Source organism: Thermothielavioides terrestris, chromosome 2, assembly GCF_000226115.1.
Source record: "Thermothielavioides terrestris NRRL 8126 chromosome 2, complete sequence".
NCBI lineage: Eukaryota > Fungi > Ascomycota > Sordariomycetes > Sordariales > Chaetomiaceae > Thermothielavioides > Thermothielavioides terrestris.
In genome coordinates this window covers 1060019-1074603 of record NC_016458.1, presented here as the reverse complement: position 1 = coordinate 1074603, position 14585 = coordinate 1060019, and the positions used below count along the sequence as shown (strand labels likewise).

Below are 14585 nucleotides of genomic sequence, written 5' to 3'. Positions count from 1 at the left end.
AGCAGAAATAAATGCACTGCGGTTGTTCGGTGGAGAGCTGTCCCACCAAAAATGCTCCGACCCCACACGAAGCCAGAAACCCGCGATGCGCTGGTCGGGCTCCGGCCGTGTTTCGAGTTCGGGACCCAAATGCAAAAGTTGGGACGGCATGGTCTGTTGGCAGATGGCTTGCCCTTGGCGGTGTGAGGCACTTGTATTGGCCCGTACCTGTATGTAATCTCATTGGAGGGGCATCTGCTGCTGTGCTGCGACATGCTCGGTTCCAGTACCGCATTATTCCTGAACCTTCCAGACAGATAGAGATACCAGGCCCTTTCCCCGCTGTTCTGGCTGCGCAGGCCACCAACCATGTCGTGCTTTCGTCCATGAGCGGGTTGGCCGAAATGGGTATGTTCATGTTGCAACCGCTGACTGTTGGCGGTTGGCGGAGATTGCCGCGTCTAGTCCTCGAACGAGTAGGCTGTGCCCGCGGTTGATCTCGAATAGGGCTGTTTGCCTTCTTCTCGCTGAGACTCGGACTTTCTGATCTTTGGCTAGAGCGACATCCAAATCTGCTTGTTGCTCTTTACTTGCCTGTTCGCCGGAGCGGAGCGGTGACTCCACCCCGACCGACCATCCTTTCGAAGAAGAGGCCGGAGGAGTTGCATACCACGAGCAGGATCTTGTGCCACACATGACGGCGGAGCTTCGAGCAGGCTCAGGATGATAGTGTTGGCCAGGTTGTGAAAGACCGCGGTACTACGCAGTACCTCACTGGCTCACGCCGACGACGTGTCATGCGCCACAATCAACAGATACTTGGCGTCGGGAACGATGACAAACTCTTGCTTTTTGGTTCGTAATCGCAGCAATTTTACTTCATCCTGCAGGATGTCAGCAACGAACGTTACCTGCTTGGCTCGCACCGGGCCAACTGCTGTGGTGGGACACCGTACCTCGGCGTCAAGCTCTTGTACAAAGCTTCCCGCAGTGGCCACGAAGTTCCACACCATCGATGCCAGTTCCTCTGCGCCTTGGTCCTGGCCGTTGTTGTTGCCATTGGCTTCGCCTGGGAAGGACCCAACAACGGGCACGGACGAGCCAGATGCCTTGGAGCTGCGGATGGAGCTGATCTGGCCACTTGTCTTTAGGATTGTGCCCGAGGCACGATCTAGGACGATTGTTGCCCTGACGCCTGCTTTCTTGGAAAGGCGGCCCAACGCTTCCTCGAGAGCATCGGGACCCGAGCTCTGGGGTGGGAGGGATAGTTAGACCGGAGTGAGACCGCGACGGATCCAACGGGGAGCACACACCGAAACTGTGTCCGACATGGCTCCAAATCAAGCCCTCGAGTTGTTGCAGCTGCAAAAACGATTGACGACTTTTTGAACTGCGAGAGGAGGGGAAACCGGTGTTTGTTCAGCCTGCAATTTACAGCCTAACCGTCGCGAGTTCACGTGCAAGGCAGGCACCAAGTATGCTGACCTAAGCGAACAGTTTTTGCCGTCCTTCACCGCTAAAATTTCATGCTTGCATACCTCCAGCTATTACCGATTCTGGACTAAGCTAACTTACCGTAATGTGTATTGGATAGCCTCTAGAGCGGCCGGTTTGATCAGTGCACCACTGTGCATTCACCATCGCACATCAGTCTCTGGGCCAAAAGAAACAATGGGTTCTAGCGCCAAAAAGAAGAAGGAAAAGAAAAAAAATTTTCAGGTTTGAGCCCTTTGCCTTGCTGTTCATCATTGGGAGCTGACGAAACCCCCAGAAACCCAAGCTAAAAGTTGGAAAAGCGAAGCCGAAGGCGTCCAATTTCACCGACACAAGCTTCAAGTCCAAATGTAAGGACCGCGTTTGGCCAACTTGGGATATCAGTCACGCTAATGAAGCTCAGCCATTGTGGTCAACCAACAGACTCTTGCAGCAGACGGCGCCGATCCGACAGAGAAATTCAAGCTGAACCTGTCACTCGCCGTCAACGCAAAGTCGGACAATCAGAGGCGTGATGCACTGGCTTATATCACCAGCCAGCTCTCAGCTAGCCCCCCCTGCAATCCCGTTGGGACATCAGGGGTTCTGACGAAGCTCCTGCCTCTAATGTCGGATGGGTCTGCATCAGTGCGCGCCCAGTTCCTCAAGCTGCTTCGGGCCCTGCCGCCAGCAGAGATTGGTTCCCACGTCGAGAAGATTCTCATGTATATCCGAGGCGGCATGACGCATCTGTCCAACGACATCCGCAGCGATACCTTGAACGTTCTGGAGTGGCTCCTTGAGGTCGCTGGGAGTGAGGCTGTCTCCTGCCCCGGGGGTTGGTTGAAGACGCTGAATAGCTTCAGCTCCATGCTGGGGTGGAATCCGAGCGTTGGGTCTGCCATAAGCAACAAGGGTTGGACCTCGGCATCGCGAGCAACATTGGGGACAAAGAAAGGGCCCGAAGCACGGACGAGGCAAATACAGGTTCTCGCGAAATTCCTGCAGACCGGTTTTCGTCCCGAAGCGCCAGTTCCGTACAGCCGAACGGCGTACTGGGACAACATCTACCGTCTCCCTGGGACGCCAAATCCCTTCGCGTACCTCAACCTCTTTGGGACGCCCAGGGACGAAGACAGCGAAATGTATCCGGACCGCATATCGCGACAGCGCATCTTTGACGCGAAGTGGAGGGCTGCCATTTTTGCTGGCATGAACGATGCTAAGAAGGAGGGGGGCATGGTGGGTCGAGCTGCTGCCACTTTGGACAGGGCGTTAAGTTGCGGGCTTGAGGTCTAACTAGGCGTTTGGCTTTCTGTTACCACATTCGCGGCGTTTGAGGAATGATAGGTCATTGGCGCTAGGGTGAGGCTTTCTTGCATCTTCCATTGTACGTACCTATGCATATCCCCTACGAAGCAGGAGAGACTTTGCGGTTTCTAACTATCTGGGTTAATGTAGGTTTTGGCTTTGCTTTCAGCGGAGATGCATCGTGGGACCTTGCAAATCTGGCTGACTATGCTGGCAAAGTCTGTGGTTGGCTCATCTGAGATCCTGTTGGCATTTGGCACACCAGCTGTATATCCTGGGACTCCAAATTGAGACGGTTGACCTGAATGCATGGAACTATAAATACGAGCCGCAGGATACCTCTTATGAGGTTTTCTGGTACTCTTTGGCATGTGGATTGTGTGCAAACAACCAACCGTGGGTCCTTTTAACCCATTTGTTTATATTGACCCTGTAGCCCCTATTCCCCCCTTCCGGCTCGTTTCAGCAAAACATCGTGGCTAACGTGGACGGTAGGAGACCGACTTAGACCACATAACTTTGGCTATCCCTCATTACCTATTTTTGCCTGCCTGGCAATTCAAGCATGAGAGGTGTTGGGACTGTATCGGTTGCCGCCCTGCCTGCCCGGTCTATCGTTCGCCCTTAGCACCGCTCACTCCCTCCTCGATCTCCGCGTCACTTCCGACTCCTATTTGAGAGCGGATTCGACAACAACGAAGCCCTGTGATAGGCCGCCTCTTTTTCTCTTGTCACACCCAGTTCAGTAAGCAGTTTAAGCGAGAAACGGCGGGCTGATTTGGAGGTTGATTTGGAAGAGCACTGCCCTTCCTCCGCAACCTGAGTATAAATTCTTCTCTCCTCTGCCAGTTCCTCCCTCTTCCTTCTCTCCTCTTCCCTCCTCTTTCCGCCACACAGCTTTGCAGCCGACGTCATTTTGGTCGATTGCAACATCCAGACTCTGGCTGCCTGCTAGCAGCCATTCATTCTTGCCTTCGACTCTCTACACTCCTGCGACTGACTGCCTACGAATCCAGTAAGTCGGCCCAACCTTCTTTCGCTTGCCTCGCCCTCCAACGAGCCATTCATTCCTCCTCTCGTGGCAGCCGCTGTTTTGGTCGGTCTCGCGAGTTCGCCAGATTCTGGTTGCTTCTTTCCCAGACCGACCGCAATTTGGCATCTCTGCCGGCGACCTGACCTACTACCTATTCTCTGGCAGGCGCGTCTCTCTCAACTCATGCCATTCCCGTTCCCCGCTAGCCCTGCCCTGTTTGACCGGTCGGCCTTTCTTTCCATTTGGAACCTTCGGTTTCTACCTGAAAGAAACAGCCATATTAGCAGCGCTTTCCTTCTCGCAACTCCATAAACCGGCCTTTGGCTTCTTCCTGGCCCCCGGCCGTCAGCCATCTCCCATCTCGCATCCACTTGTTTCTGCCTCTCTCTCTGGAGGCAACCCCAAACTGCGGTTCCTCCGTCACTTCCAGTGGGTGGTTTGAGGTTCATTTCGATTCTGATCACCCCAGCCCTCCACCTTCCAGCTTGCTGGCTTCATTCTCGGTACCGGTTCGCCGAGGTGCCTTCGCTGGCCGTTCTCTCCTATTTGGCCGGCCGACTGTCTTTGAGCGCACAGCTAACTCCTGGCCTTCCGTCCCCACAGAGAAGACAAACGTCCACTTTGAAAATGTCGGACCACGGCTGGGTTACGACTTCCCCGCCTGCTGGTGCTGGTGACTGCATCGCGGCTCAGGCGGCTGGTGTCTTTACCACCGACGAGATGCGAGCGGCGCTGCCCGCTAACGGAAACAACACCGCTGACAAGAAACCGGAGGCTCCTCCCGGCTGGGTTGCGGCCACTCCCTATGACTACAATGCCTACGCTGACAGCGGCGCCCACGAATGGGAGTCCAACGCGGCGAAGTATGAGTTTGATGGCGAGACTGGAGATGTTGGCCCCGAGTTCCCGGACCTCGAGATCGAGCTCTTCGGCGAACCCGGCACTCGCGCCAAAGAGGGCATTGATTTCAGCAAGTGAGTCAATTCTCCGCTGATTGCCTGGATACCTCTTCTATTTGGTGAGCTGTTCGCTAACGCGGCGTCAGGATCGCTTCCATCGAACTGTTCCAGGAAGGACCCGCCCGCGTTAACCCCATTGCGTCTTTCCAAGATGCCGGTCTTCACCCGGTCATGCTGAAGAACGTCGAGCTCGCTGGATACAGAAATCCGACCCCCATTCAGCGTTATTGCCTGCCGGCAATCCACCTCGGCTACGATGTCATTGGCATTGCGCAGACGGGTGAGTACATTGTCTGCTGCTAAGATTTGCGTCTTCTTTCTTAACCAGACTCAAGGCTCTGGCAAAACCGCGGCCTATCTCATCCCCATTCTCAACAAGCTCATGGGAAAGGCCAAGAAGCTCGCTGCCCCCCGTCCGAACCCGGCAACCTATCAGCCCGGGATTGACCCTCCCGTTCGCGCCGAGCCTCTCGTGGTTATCGTCTGCCCGACCCGCGAGCTGGCTGTGCAGATTTTCAATGAGGCACGCAAGTTCTGCTACCGCACCATGCTCCGTCCCTGCGTGGTGTACGGTGGCGGGTCCTACAAGGACCAAGCGGCCCAGCTTCAAAAGGGCTGTGATGTTCTGGTCGCCTCTCCGGGCCGTCTGGTCCACTTCATGAATGATCCGCGTATTCTGACTCTCCGTCGAGTGCGCTACATGGTCATCGATGAGGCCGATGAAATGCTCGACCAAGACTGGAAGGATGACCTCGACAAGATCATGTCCGGCGGCGGTAAGTTTTGATTTGGCGCTTGCGGATCTGGATGATATCCGTTGTCTAACTATGGAGCAGAACAGGAAGAGGGCAACATTAACTACATGCTGTTCTCCGCCACCTTCCCCAAGGGCGCTCGTGAGCTGGCCAAAACTCATCTCGCCGAGACCCACGTGCGTCTCCGCGTTGGCCGCGCTGGCAGCTCCCATGAGAATATCAAACAGAACATCATCTACGTCGACCCTTCCATGAAGAAGCAGGCCTTGATTGATCTCATCCGGTCCTTGCCTCCGACGCGTACCATTATCTTCGTGAATTCGAAGCGCACCGCAGAAGAAGTCGATGATTACCTCTACAACTTGGGCATGCCTTGCACGTCTATGCACTCCGATCGCACCCAGAAGGAACGTGAAGCCTCCATGCGCGGCTTCCGTAGCGGCAAGTGGCCTATCCTGATCGCCACTGGCGTCTCTGCTCGTGGCATCGACGTTCGCAACGTCATGCACGTTATCAACTACGACCTCCCGTCCATGGATCATGGTGGGATTGAGGAGTACACTCATCGCATTGGTAAGCTCGCCACCGTTGACAGTTCCGGTTGACCTTAATCACTGACATTTGTAGGCCGTACCGGTCGCATTGGACATCGCGGTCTCGCTTCGTCATTCTATTCCGATAGAGACGAACCGATTGCTTCCGTGCTCACTCGGACTCTCATCGAGACGAACCAGGAAGTTCCCGATTTTCTGCAGTCGTATATTCCTGAGGGCGCTTCGGCGACGAACCTCAAGTTTGAGGCTGATTCGGACTTCGAAGACGAGGCCGCTGGCACCGGCGGTGGTGATGCTGGCGCCGGCGAAGGCGGTTGGGGTGCTGATACTGATCAGAATGCCGGCGGAGACACTGGCGTTGGCGGAGACGGTTGGGGCTCTGGACATGCCAACGGGAACGGGGACGGCTGGGGCGCCGTTGCTTCCAACTCGGCTGAGGTTGATGCAGCGACCAGCTCTAATTGGTAAGCTCTTCATCTCGCGGACGGCGGATTAGGAGCCCGATGTGGTGTTGTGGATGGCCTTGGCCTGATGACTGGGAAGTTTTGCGTGGATTTATCACGGGCGTTGTCTCCGCAGGAGGTTTCTGGAGTTTTTCCGATGATTTCAGACTCCGAGGACCTGGGCATGCTCCCTTGTGAGGTAGATGGCTTTAGAGCAGCTGGAATACCGACCGTCCACCTGCCTTGATGATCCGTTGGGGAGTACTATGGCGTGAGGTATCGAGGGCCAACGGCTTGCCTCGGGCGCGCAATGAACAACAGCAGAGCAAAGCTCTCATGCTTTCTTGGTCGCAGCCCTCGCTTGGCGCCTCGATCACTTTCGGGAAGACACAACAACACAACTTCCGGCTGACGGATGAGATTCCGTTCATCTATATACACTCTGACCGAATTGTTGGCCAGCAAGCAGGGCACATATATGCCCGATACAGATCCCAGACCAAACCCTGTCAGTATTTGGAAGCCGAGGGAGCCGAAGACAAACGCCACGCCCAAAGTGGCAATGCCTGAAGCTGCAGCACCTTGGGACGAATGAAGAGGACGAATGTGACGACGCCGATCAGCACACAGAGGATGTTGACAATGTAGTAGCCATCACGATGCATCTCGCAGGTGCCGCCGCCGGCGAGACAGCGCTCCTTGTCTGCCTGGACGGCGCAGCTGAAGGGCTCCGTCACGGCCGCCGCGGCCGAGGTTGGCTCTGAGCTGCTACCCGGGATGCAGGTCGCGCTGGTGAAGTAGTCAACCATGCGCAGGACAAAGAAGCGTGGGAAGGTGCCGCCTAGGTTGCACACGGTCGCGAGCAGCGTCATGTACGTGCCGCCGATGACGGGGTCGGCGATGCGCGCGTGGAAGGCGGCGACGGCGACGAACATGACGGTGTTGGTGAAGGTCGAGAAGACGTGCTGCGCGATCACGGCGAGGAGGTACCAGGACGTGACGCCGCCGGCGGGGAAGATGGAGACGATGAACTGGGCGAGGACGGCGGCGGCGAGACGGCCGGCGAAGCCCCAGCACCAGAGGCGCATCGGGGTGTACTCCTGCGACCATTTGCCGGCGTAGTAGCCCAGCCCGATCTCGAAGGGGAAGTCAATCAGCACGGTGAGCGCCATGTTGTCGGTGCCGAAGCCCTTGTCGAGGAGCTTGAGGCCCGTGACGCCGTCGTTCGCTTGAAAGCCGATCTTGGCGATGAGGTGGACGAGGATGATGGTTTGGATATTCTTCAGCTTGAGCACGCCCCACATAATCTTGTAGACGTCCCAGATGCCGTCTTCGTTCCTGGTCTTTTCCTCGCGCTTCAGGAGGGCCAGGCCGACGGTCACGACGATGTAGGCCCATCCCGCGAAGTTGAGGTAGCCGCCCAGGCTCAGCAGCCCGTGATCGAGAGGTTCAGTGCGGAACCACTTGTTGGCGAAATCCTTTGAGTGGAAGGCCAGGAAGACGGTGTACGAGAGGAACTGGCCGGCAGTGAGGCCGACCGTCTGCGCGGTCGAGGCGTATGACACGTTACCCGGCGTCAGCAGGGTCAGCGCCCACCCGTCGACAGCAATGTCCTGGGTGGCGCACATGAGCACCAGGAAGAACCACCAGGCGGTAAAACCCCATACGGAGGGGCCGCCGGGCTTGCCCGTGAGCTCCATCATGGACTCGATCCTCGAGCCCAACCACAGCATGCCAATCCCGGAGAGCAACTGGATTGGAACGATCCAGCTCTTTCTCCGGCCGACCTTGGGACTCCACACGGCATCCACGATAGGACTCCAGAAGAGCTTCAGAGAATAGGGGTAGGACGCTAAGCTGAAGATGCCAATCTCGCCATACGACATGTGGTTCTTCAACAGGAACGGCACGGAGCCGGTGGCCAGGCCCAGCGGGATACCCTGGAGAAAGTACAACAGGACCAGCAGGCCAAAGTTCCTCTGGTCTTTCGGGGGCAGATCAAAGAAGCCATGGTTGTTGATTGTGGGCTGCTTGGGCACAGGGTCGTCGAGGGAGAAGGTGTCGCGGGCCATCAAGTTCGCGGCAGCCCCCTCCGATGTCGACGTCTCGTGCGATATGTTGCGCCGTAGCAGCTCGACGTTGGAATTCATGCCGGCAGCGTGACCGTTGTGTTTCCGCCCGGATGTGCGCCCGAGGGAGCCGTTCGGAGTCGTGGGCGATTTGGCGCGGCGAGACTTGGCACCCATAGGTATTATGCGAGGCGGACGGAACCGGGAGTGTTGTGCAATGTATCACGTCGTGCTTGACTCGGTTCCTGGCTGCGCAGACGGCAGAGGGGGTTGGTTGGCTGGTCGAGCAGTTGGCGGACAGTGGCGCCGACTCGGACAGACGGGCTTTCGCAAGCGCACTTCAACGCAAGCACAAGAAACACTTCACCGGGCAAGATGGTTAACGAGAGACGAGAAACGCAATGGCGCCCATCCGTTGGAGCTTGGAAAGAAAGCGATGGTGTCCTTCTCTGGAGGCTGCCGGCCCTCGAGAATGAGACCGAAAACCAGCGCTCCGGTCGGGACACGTCGCTCAGTTGGACCCGGCGGCTCGGAGACAGCCCCTGGAGCCTAATGATAGGTGGGGCGCTGCCAAGAGCCGCGTGGAAGTTAGTGCCACGAGGTCGTGTCGTGAACGTCAGTTGGGTGTTTCCTTCCCAAGTTAGCGTACCTTAGCGCAAGCTGCGGGCTACGGTGGCCTCTGAACGGTCGTCGTTAAAGAGGTCCCGCCAAGACTAATTTCGGAGACTGCCGCGTACAAGTAATTACAAATCGCCAAGGGTGAACGGGGTAGCCACGACTTCGAGCAACAGAGCAACATCATCGACAAGACAAAATCGCAAAGACTCGCAACAACAACTCTACAAAACCTCAACCAAATCGAAAAAAAAGAAAACAAAGATAACCCGTACCCTAACTATAACCTAAACCCTAAATAGCGGGGCCTGGCGCCGTCCCCCGTACCCCTGGCGAACTAACCCTTGGCGATAAAGTAAACGCCTTGGCGATAGTGCAAACGCCTTGGCGATCGGGGCTACGTAATAACGTTGTAAAAACATTGCCGACAATTGGCCGAAATTAGTCTTGGCGGGACCTCTTTAACGTCCACCCTCTGGGTCCAGAGAACAGTGGCAAAACGTCAAGGCGGTGACCCCGCAAAACCTACCTAGTGTACTGTAACCTTTGCGCCAAGCCGGGGTCGTCCTGAGTCGGGGCTGCAGCACAGGGCTGACAAGGGGGTCTCACCAAGAAGTGGACTGTACCTCCGTACTGTACAGTACACTAACATTACCTTCAGGTTGTTGTAAACAGAAGCCTTGACGCTGTTTCAACTCGACCTTGCGATTGAGGGCTTTCATCAATTAGACACCAGTGCACACCACTTCGCGGCGGTGCGTTGAAGCTGGCTGGTTACTTTGATACCTAGGTATACGAAGTAATCCGTACATATCATTGGATCAGGAATCGAGCAGCGCTCAACCTTTTTCAGGGCAAATTTGGGAGCCCTGTTGACGCGCTGGGTATTGAAGATGGAACCGAGTCTCGACGTGGAGATCGAGAAGCTCCAATCGAAAAGTACATGCATTATGCACGCTTCTTTCATTACAACCATGAAGACTAACAATATCACACAACTTAGTCTCGTCTATCAAGGAGCAGCTTCGCATCCACGCCTCAACTCTCATCACCGCTCCATCGACGCGCCAGCTCCTCACAGAAGGCGAGCAAGCACTGCGGAATGGCAGCGACAACGGCGCCCCTAGGAAGAAACTCTCCCTGAAGCAAAAACTCCTCAATCACTCCACACTCCAGCAAGCCCACACCCAGCAATGTCTCTACCGCGCCTGCGCAGCCATCACCACCTTTCGCGCGCAGGACCCGGACCCGCGCGCCGTCGACGGTGGCGCCATCCTCGGCCTGCGAATTGAAGTTGCCAGCCGCGCCCGGTTCCTGCGTCCGTACTACGTGCTCTTGAACAGGCCGTACCCGGGTGGGAGCCGTCATCTGCGCGTGCACCGGCACACGCTGCCGCCCTGCATTCCGCTGGCCGGGCTGGCGGGGCGGTATCTGCCCCCGCCACCGGCGACGGGGAAGGCGAAGGCGAGCGACGAGGGTGCCGGCAGCGGAAGGGCAAAACCGCAGGATCTGGCCAGGTTTGCGCGCTCGCTGCGCAGGGAGGTGGTGCGGTATCATCATCGGCTGGGCGTCGTTGCGGACTTGAGGAAGGCGGCGGGGCTCGGGGGGAGGAAGAAGATGGAGGAGGGGGATGGGCAGGGCGGAGAGGAGGACGGAGAGGACGGGCGAGAAGGGCAGCCGCAGGGGATTCGGCTGGTAGACATCACGCCGGCGGATGCGGAGGTGAAGCAGCTTACCATCGAGTGGGCCGACGGCCGCACCGGCCGATTGGTAATGGGCGACGACGGGGAGATACTGAAACTGGTGGTGGTGGGCGAAAACGGCCGAGATCGGGAGGCCGGCAGGGACTTTCTCGGCGGGGCGGTTAGAGTCGAGGACGTGGTGAGGCGACTGGCGACTCTGGTCTGAGCTCGGCATTGCCCATTCTCGGTCTCGCGAGTGCGCTCTTACTAGGTTTCTCGCTGTCACTATGTTCCCGGCAAACGATGACTCGGATGAACCGGATGAGGATACGCGACGGGTACATTGACAGGAATCAAAGCGCTGTCCCATGATTAACTTCACAACCTGGGCGTCCCTGCAGGATCTTTTCGATTGTCCCGACACACAGCTCCCTGCAGGATCTTTTCGATTGTCCCGACACACAGCGTCACCCAACACACCAGGCTTAGCGACGGGCTCTTGCTCAGCCCAGTTCCGAGAACCAAGTTACGTCTTCCGCCATCGCTCTGCCATACCTCGTGTTCACTTGTGCAAGACAAAGTGTATATCGAGTCGGTGGAGTGAGTGGAATTATCGCCAACACCCAGCGCGGAATCTGGTCAACGACCGGCATGTTGGATCAATAACCCGGCTTGGCACAATCGTGCCGGTTACATCCCATAGCAACTTTCGTTTAAATTAGAAGCCATCCAGCCCGGCGTCCCGTACGGCAAAGTACTTTGCAGCCGTGTGTCCGAATGCAGGTGCATCCTCGCATGCCATCCAGGCCAGTGGCGACAGGAGGCAGGGGCGGCTTGGGAAGGGGAAGCTGTGAGATGGCAATGTACGACTGGACTTAGTTCTCGCACTATTCATGAGCGTCTTGGCCCCGACCATTGAGAATTCCATCGGATATCAGTTGGGCAATGTGTCGAGTTTTCCAACCGATGCTGTCAGTCCTCATAGCTCGGCTGGCGACTAGGAACCTCTCGGCCACTCGCTGGCTCCCATCATCTTCGCATGCGTCAGCCGATATACTCATCAGTTCCATGGAGTCATGGAACTGTGTTGTGGGGTATCAATTGAACGAATAGCTGCTAGTGTACGTCCTTATAATACAAACGGAAATTCTCGCTTTTGAGCTTGAAAATGCGTTTCGGATGGTGTCCGTCAGAGCGAGAGGAAGACACTAAGTTCTGTACCCAGACGACAATCCGGCTGCTTCTAATTCATACGCCGTGAATGATGGTCTTGGCCTCTCGCCGTTCGCCCACGCCCCGTTTCCCAGGGGGGCTACCGATACTCCATGCAATTCCCGGTGAGAGTCAGAAATCCCTGGCATCTCATGAATGCCAGACATATCAGTCTTGTAATAAATCTCATCCGGCTCACCCGGGTTTACCCCGGAAGCATCCGCGGGTGGCGGCTGTCCGGAGGTTACCATCGCCCGCTTCTTCTTCCTCCGCAAAAGGATGAAAATCAGGGCGGCCAGGGCACCAAGGGCAGCTACGCCCCCAACTGCAGCCCCGGCAACCGCGCCAGCGCTGATCGAAGATGACGCCTTCGAAGCAGCCTCGCCGGCGCTGTCTCCGCCATTCGCAACTCCAGTATCACCGGTGCCTCCGCTATCTCCTCCGCACGCACCATCCGCATTGTCGGTTGATGTGCGGGCCACAGGAACCAAGTTGCTTTTCGTGGTTGGATTGGCCTGCCACATGGTAAAGGTGTGGGCCTCGTGATCCACCATCAGGTAGGCCGCTGTGAAGAAATAGCGGCCTAGTGTCGTCGGGTTATCGCTCACGCCGCCCATCAGCAGCTCTTTTGGACTCTGGTGGACGAGGCGGGAACCATTGCGATCAACCTCGACGAAAGGGGTTATCAACTGATTGTTGGGAACGCGGATTTGGAGGCCGCTGGAGAGGACGAAGGTTACATCACCGTCGAAGCTGATGGAGGGCTGTTGTTAACGCAAAATTGAACGGTGGCCGTGGAAAGATGGGCATATTCAACCTGGGTAGGGGGAAGGAAGGGGGGAGGGGGGAAAAGGGGGGTAGGGTGCTCACATATTCCCAGACGCATCGTACTGTCTCGCACCCCAGTGCAAACCGTAGGACAGGCCGGTACTGTTCATCTGGGTCGCTCTCTCAAACGCGTCCACCATGTCAACAGGGGCCTCCCACACAAGCTGGCGCTGCGGAACAATGCAGCACTCCACGGCGGAGTTGCGCGGCATGATGCTGTAGTCGGTGCCGTTCCTGAAGTTGACCAGAACATTTGACACAGTCACCTTCATTCCCGTCCAACAGCCGGTCTCTTCGCTATAATCGAGAGGTTGCGTCACGTTGCGCCCAATCACCTTTTCCTGATCATAGCCGCCGAGGACAACGGAGCCGTCCAGGTCGGTAGCGGCGCTGCCGGTCCACATGCGCCCCCAGAAGATGGACCAAACGCGAGATCCGATCTGTTGTGACTCTACCAGCGCGTTCAAATAGGTTGAGTTGGACCCGAGGCCGAGGGCGTGAAGGATGGTGTAGCCGTTATCCCAGCGCATACGCGGAATGCCAATGGGCATGGTCGTGAAGTTGCTTGTGCCAGCGGCGAAGCGTTCCGTGCCTGCGAGGCTGGTTGACAGCAGCTTCGGCACCCCCAGCTCGGCCCCGCGTGTCCCCAGCTCCTGCGTGGCGCCCCCTGAGGCGACGAGGTCCGAGTACTTGGTGAAGCTGGTAGAGTTGGCTTCGTAAAAGTAGCCACCCCTCCGGATCTCGCAAATCTTGTCGTTCCAGATGATGGATGGATCGCAGTACGCCTCTTGGTCGTAGATGTATGTGTTGTTCAGGTCCCTGGACCGAATCAGCACGCGGTCGACGACAGCGCTCCCTGCGAGCCGCAATGTGACAGCTACGCGCTAACTTACGGCCATGGCAGCACAACGATGTGTTGGGGAGGCGTGCCGATCCTTGACGGGATACCCCTCATCAACGAGTCGGGAATACTGGGGTCGACGGCGATATCTGTGATGGGAAGAGCGATTACGGAGGTCCCATTACTGTTACACACCGCACCAAGGGCCCGCCCGGCCCAGAGAGTGATGAGGAGAGTCCGCATCAGTGTGGACATACGCGTGCAGTAGATAGAGGCTTTGGGAACGGCCAGGACGTGGCCGCTGGTGGAGAGGGTGGTCAGCAAGCCCGAGATGGAGCGTTCCAAGAGAGGCGAGAGTCACGTCAATAAACGGACATGGGCACGATGCCTCTCCAGCAAAGACAACCGCTTGGTGGGGGCCATTATTCCCATTTCCCATCATGCAGCGTGCATGGAAGCATCTAAGTCCTCGGCGGCTAGTTACACCAGCAGTTTCGCCCCCGGAACAGCTGGCTGCCATTGGAGATAAGACGGCGAACACCGACCCCCCATGCTCCCAACTTCAGCCCCCAACAGTTCCCCATCTGCTGCGCCTGCCGAGCGCTGTGCCGCGTTTCAGAGACCCTTTTCGGGCAACCGGTCATGAAGATGCGTGGACACGGCGCCAATGAGACGCTGCTGGCTTTTCTGCTCGTCGCACCGGCCAACCATGGCGCGCAGATTGAGGGCAGCAGGTGAAGCGCAGGGAAAGGATTTGGTGAAGCCAAACACCTGAGGTCTCGCTGACATCGCGGTCAAGGACCCCGTTCGATGTTTTGATTCGCCGATGTA

General features: G+C 57.1%; 6 protein-coding genes across 6 annotated transcripts; 3 read left to right on the top strand and 3 right to left on the bottom strand.

Moving 5' to 3' along the window:
* Positions 1-758: 758 nt before the first annotated feature.
* Positions 759-1226, bottom strand: THITE_33410 (uncharacterized protein; the record flags this gene model as incomplete). Its single annotated transcript, XM_003651391.1, has 2 exons — positions 759-863; positions 936-1226. Coding segments are annotated over 2 exons (396 nt in total), but the record flags the coding sequence as incomplete, so codon positions are not given.
* A 165-nt stretch (positions 1227-1391) lies between these two features.
* On the top strand, positions 1392-2821 carry THITE_2111737 (uncharacterized protein). Its single transcript, XM_003651390.1, has 4 exons — positions 1392-1454; positions 1574-1698; positions 1751-1823; positions 1877-2821. The coding sequence occupies exons 2-4, from the start codon at positions 1651-1653 to the stop codon at positions 2749-2751; spliced, it is 996 nt and encodes a 331-aa protein (XP_003651438.1). The 5' UTR covers positions 1392-1454; positions 1574-1650; the 3' UTR covers positions 2752-2821.
* A 1602-nt stretch (positions 2822-4423) lies between these two features.
* THITE_2043513 (uncharacterized protein) lies at positions 4424-6532 on the top strand (the record flags this gene model as incomplete). Its single annotated transcript, XM_003651389.1, has 5 exons — positions 4424-4770; positions 4842-5035; positions 5091-5531; positions 5601-6083; positions 6138-6532. The coding sequence occupies 5 exons, from the start codon at positions 4424-4426 to the stop codon at positions 6530-6532; spliced, it is 1860 nt and encodes a 619-aa protein (XP_003651437.1).
* A 256-nt stretch (positions 6533-6788) lies between these two features.
* On the bottom strand, positions 6789-8852 carry THITE_2111731 (uncharacterized protein). Its single transcript, XM_003651388.1, has one exon. It carries the CDS (start codon positions 8751-8753, stop codon positions 7017-7019), a length of 1737 nt encoding a protein of 578 aa, XP_003651436.1. The 5' UTR covers positions 8754-8852; the 3' UTR covers positions 6789-7016.
* A 1041-nt stretch (positions 8853-9893) lies between these two features.
* Positions 9894-11456, top strand: THITE_2111729 (uncharacterized protein). Its single transcript, XM_003651387.1, has 2 exons — positions 9894-10130; positions 10195-11456. Exons 1-2 carry the CDS (start codon positions 10085-10087, stop codon positions 11097-11099), a joined length of 951 nt encoding a protein of 316 aa, XP_003651435.1. The 5' UTR covers positions 9894-10084; the 3' UTR covers positions 11100-11456.
* A 625-nt stretch (positions 11457-12081) lies between these two features.
* Positions 12082-14009, bottom strand: THITE_2142870 (uncharacterized protein; the record flags this gene model as incomplete). Its single annotated transcript, XM_003651386.1, has 3 exons — positions 12082-12838; positions 12956-13732; positions 13807-14009. The coding sequence occupies 3 exons, from the start codon at positions 14007-14009 to the stop codon at positions 12082-12084; spliced, it is 1737 nt and encodes a 578-aa protein (XP_003651434.1).
* Positions 14010-14585: the final 576 nt, after the last annotated feature.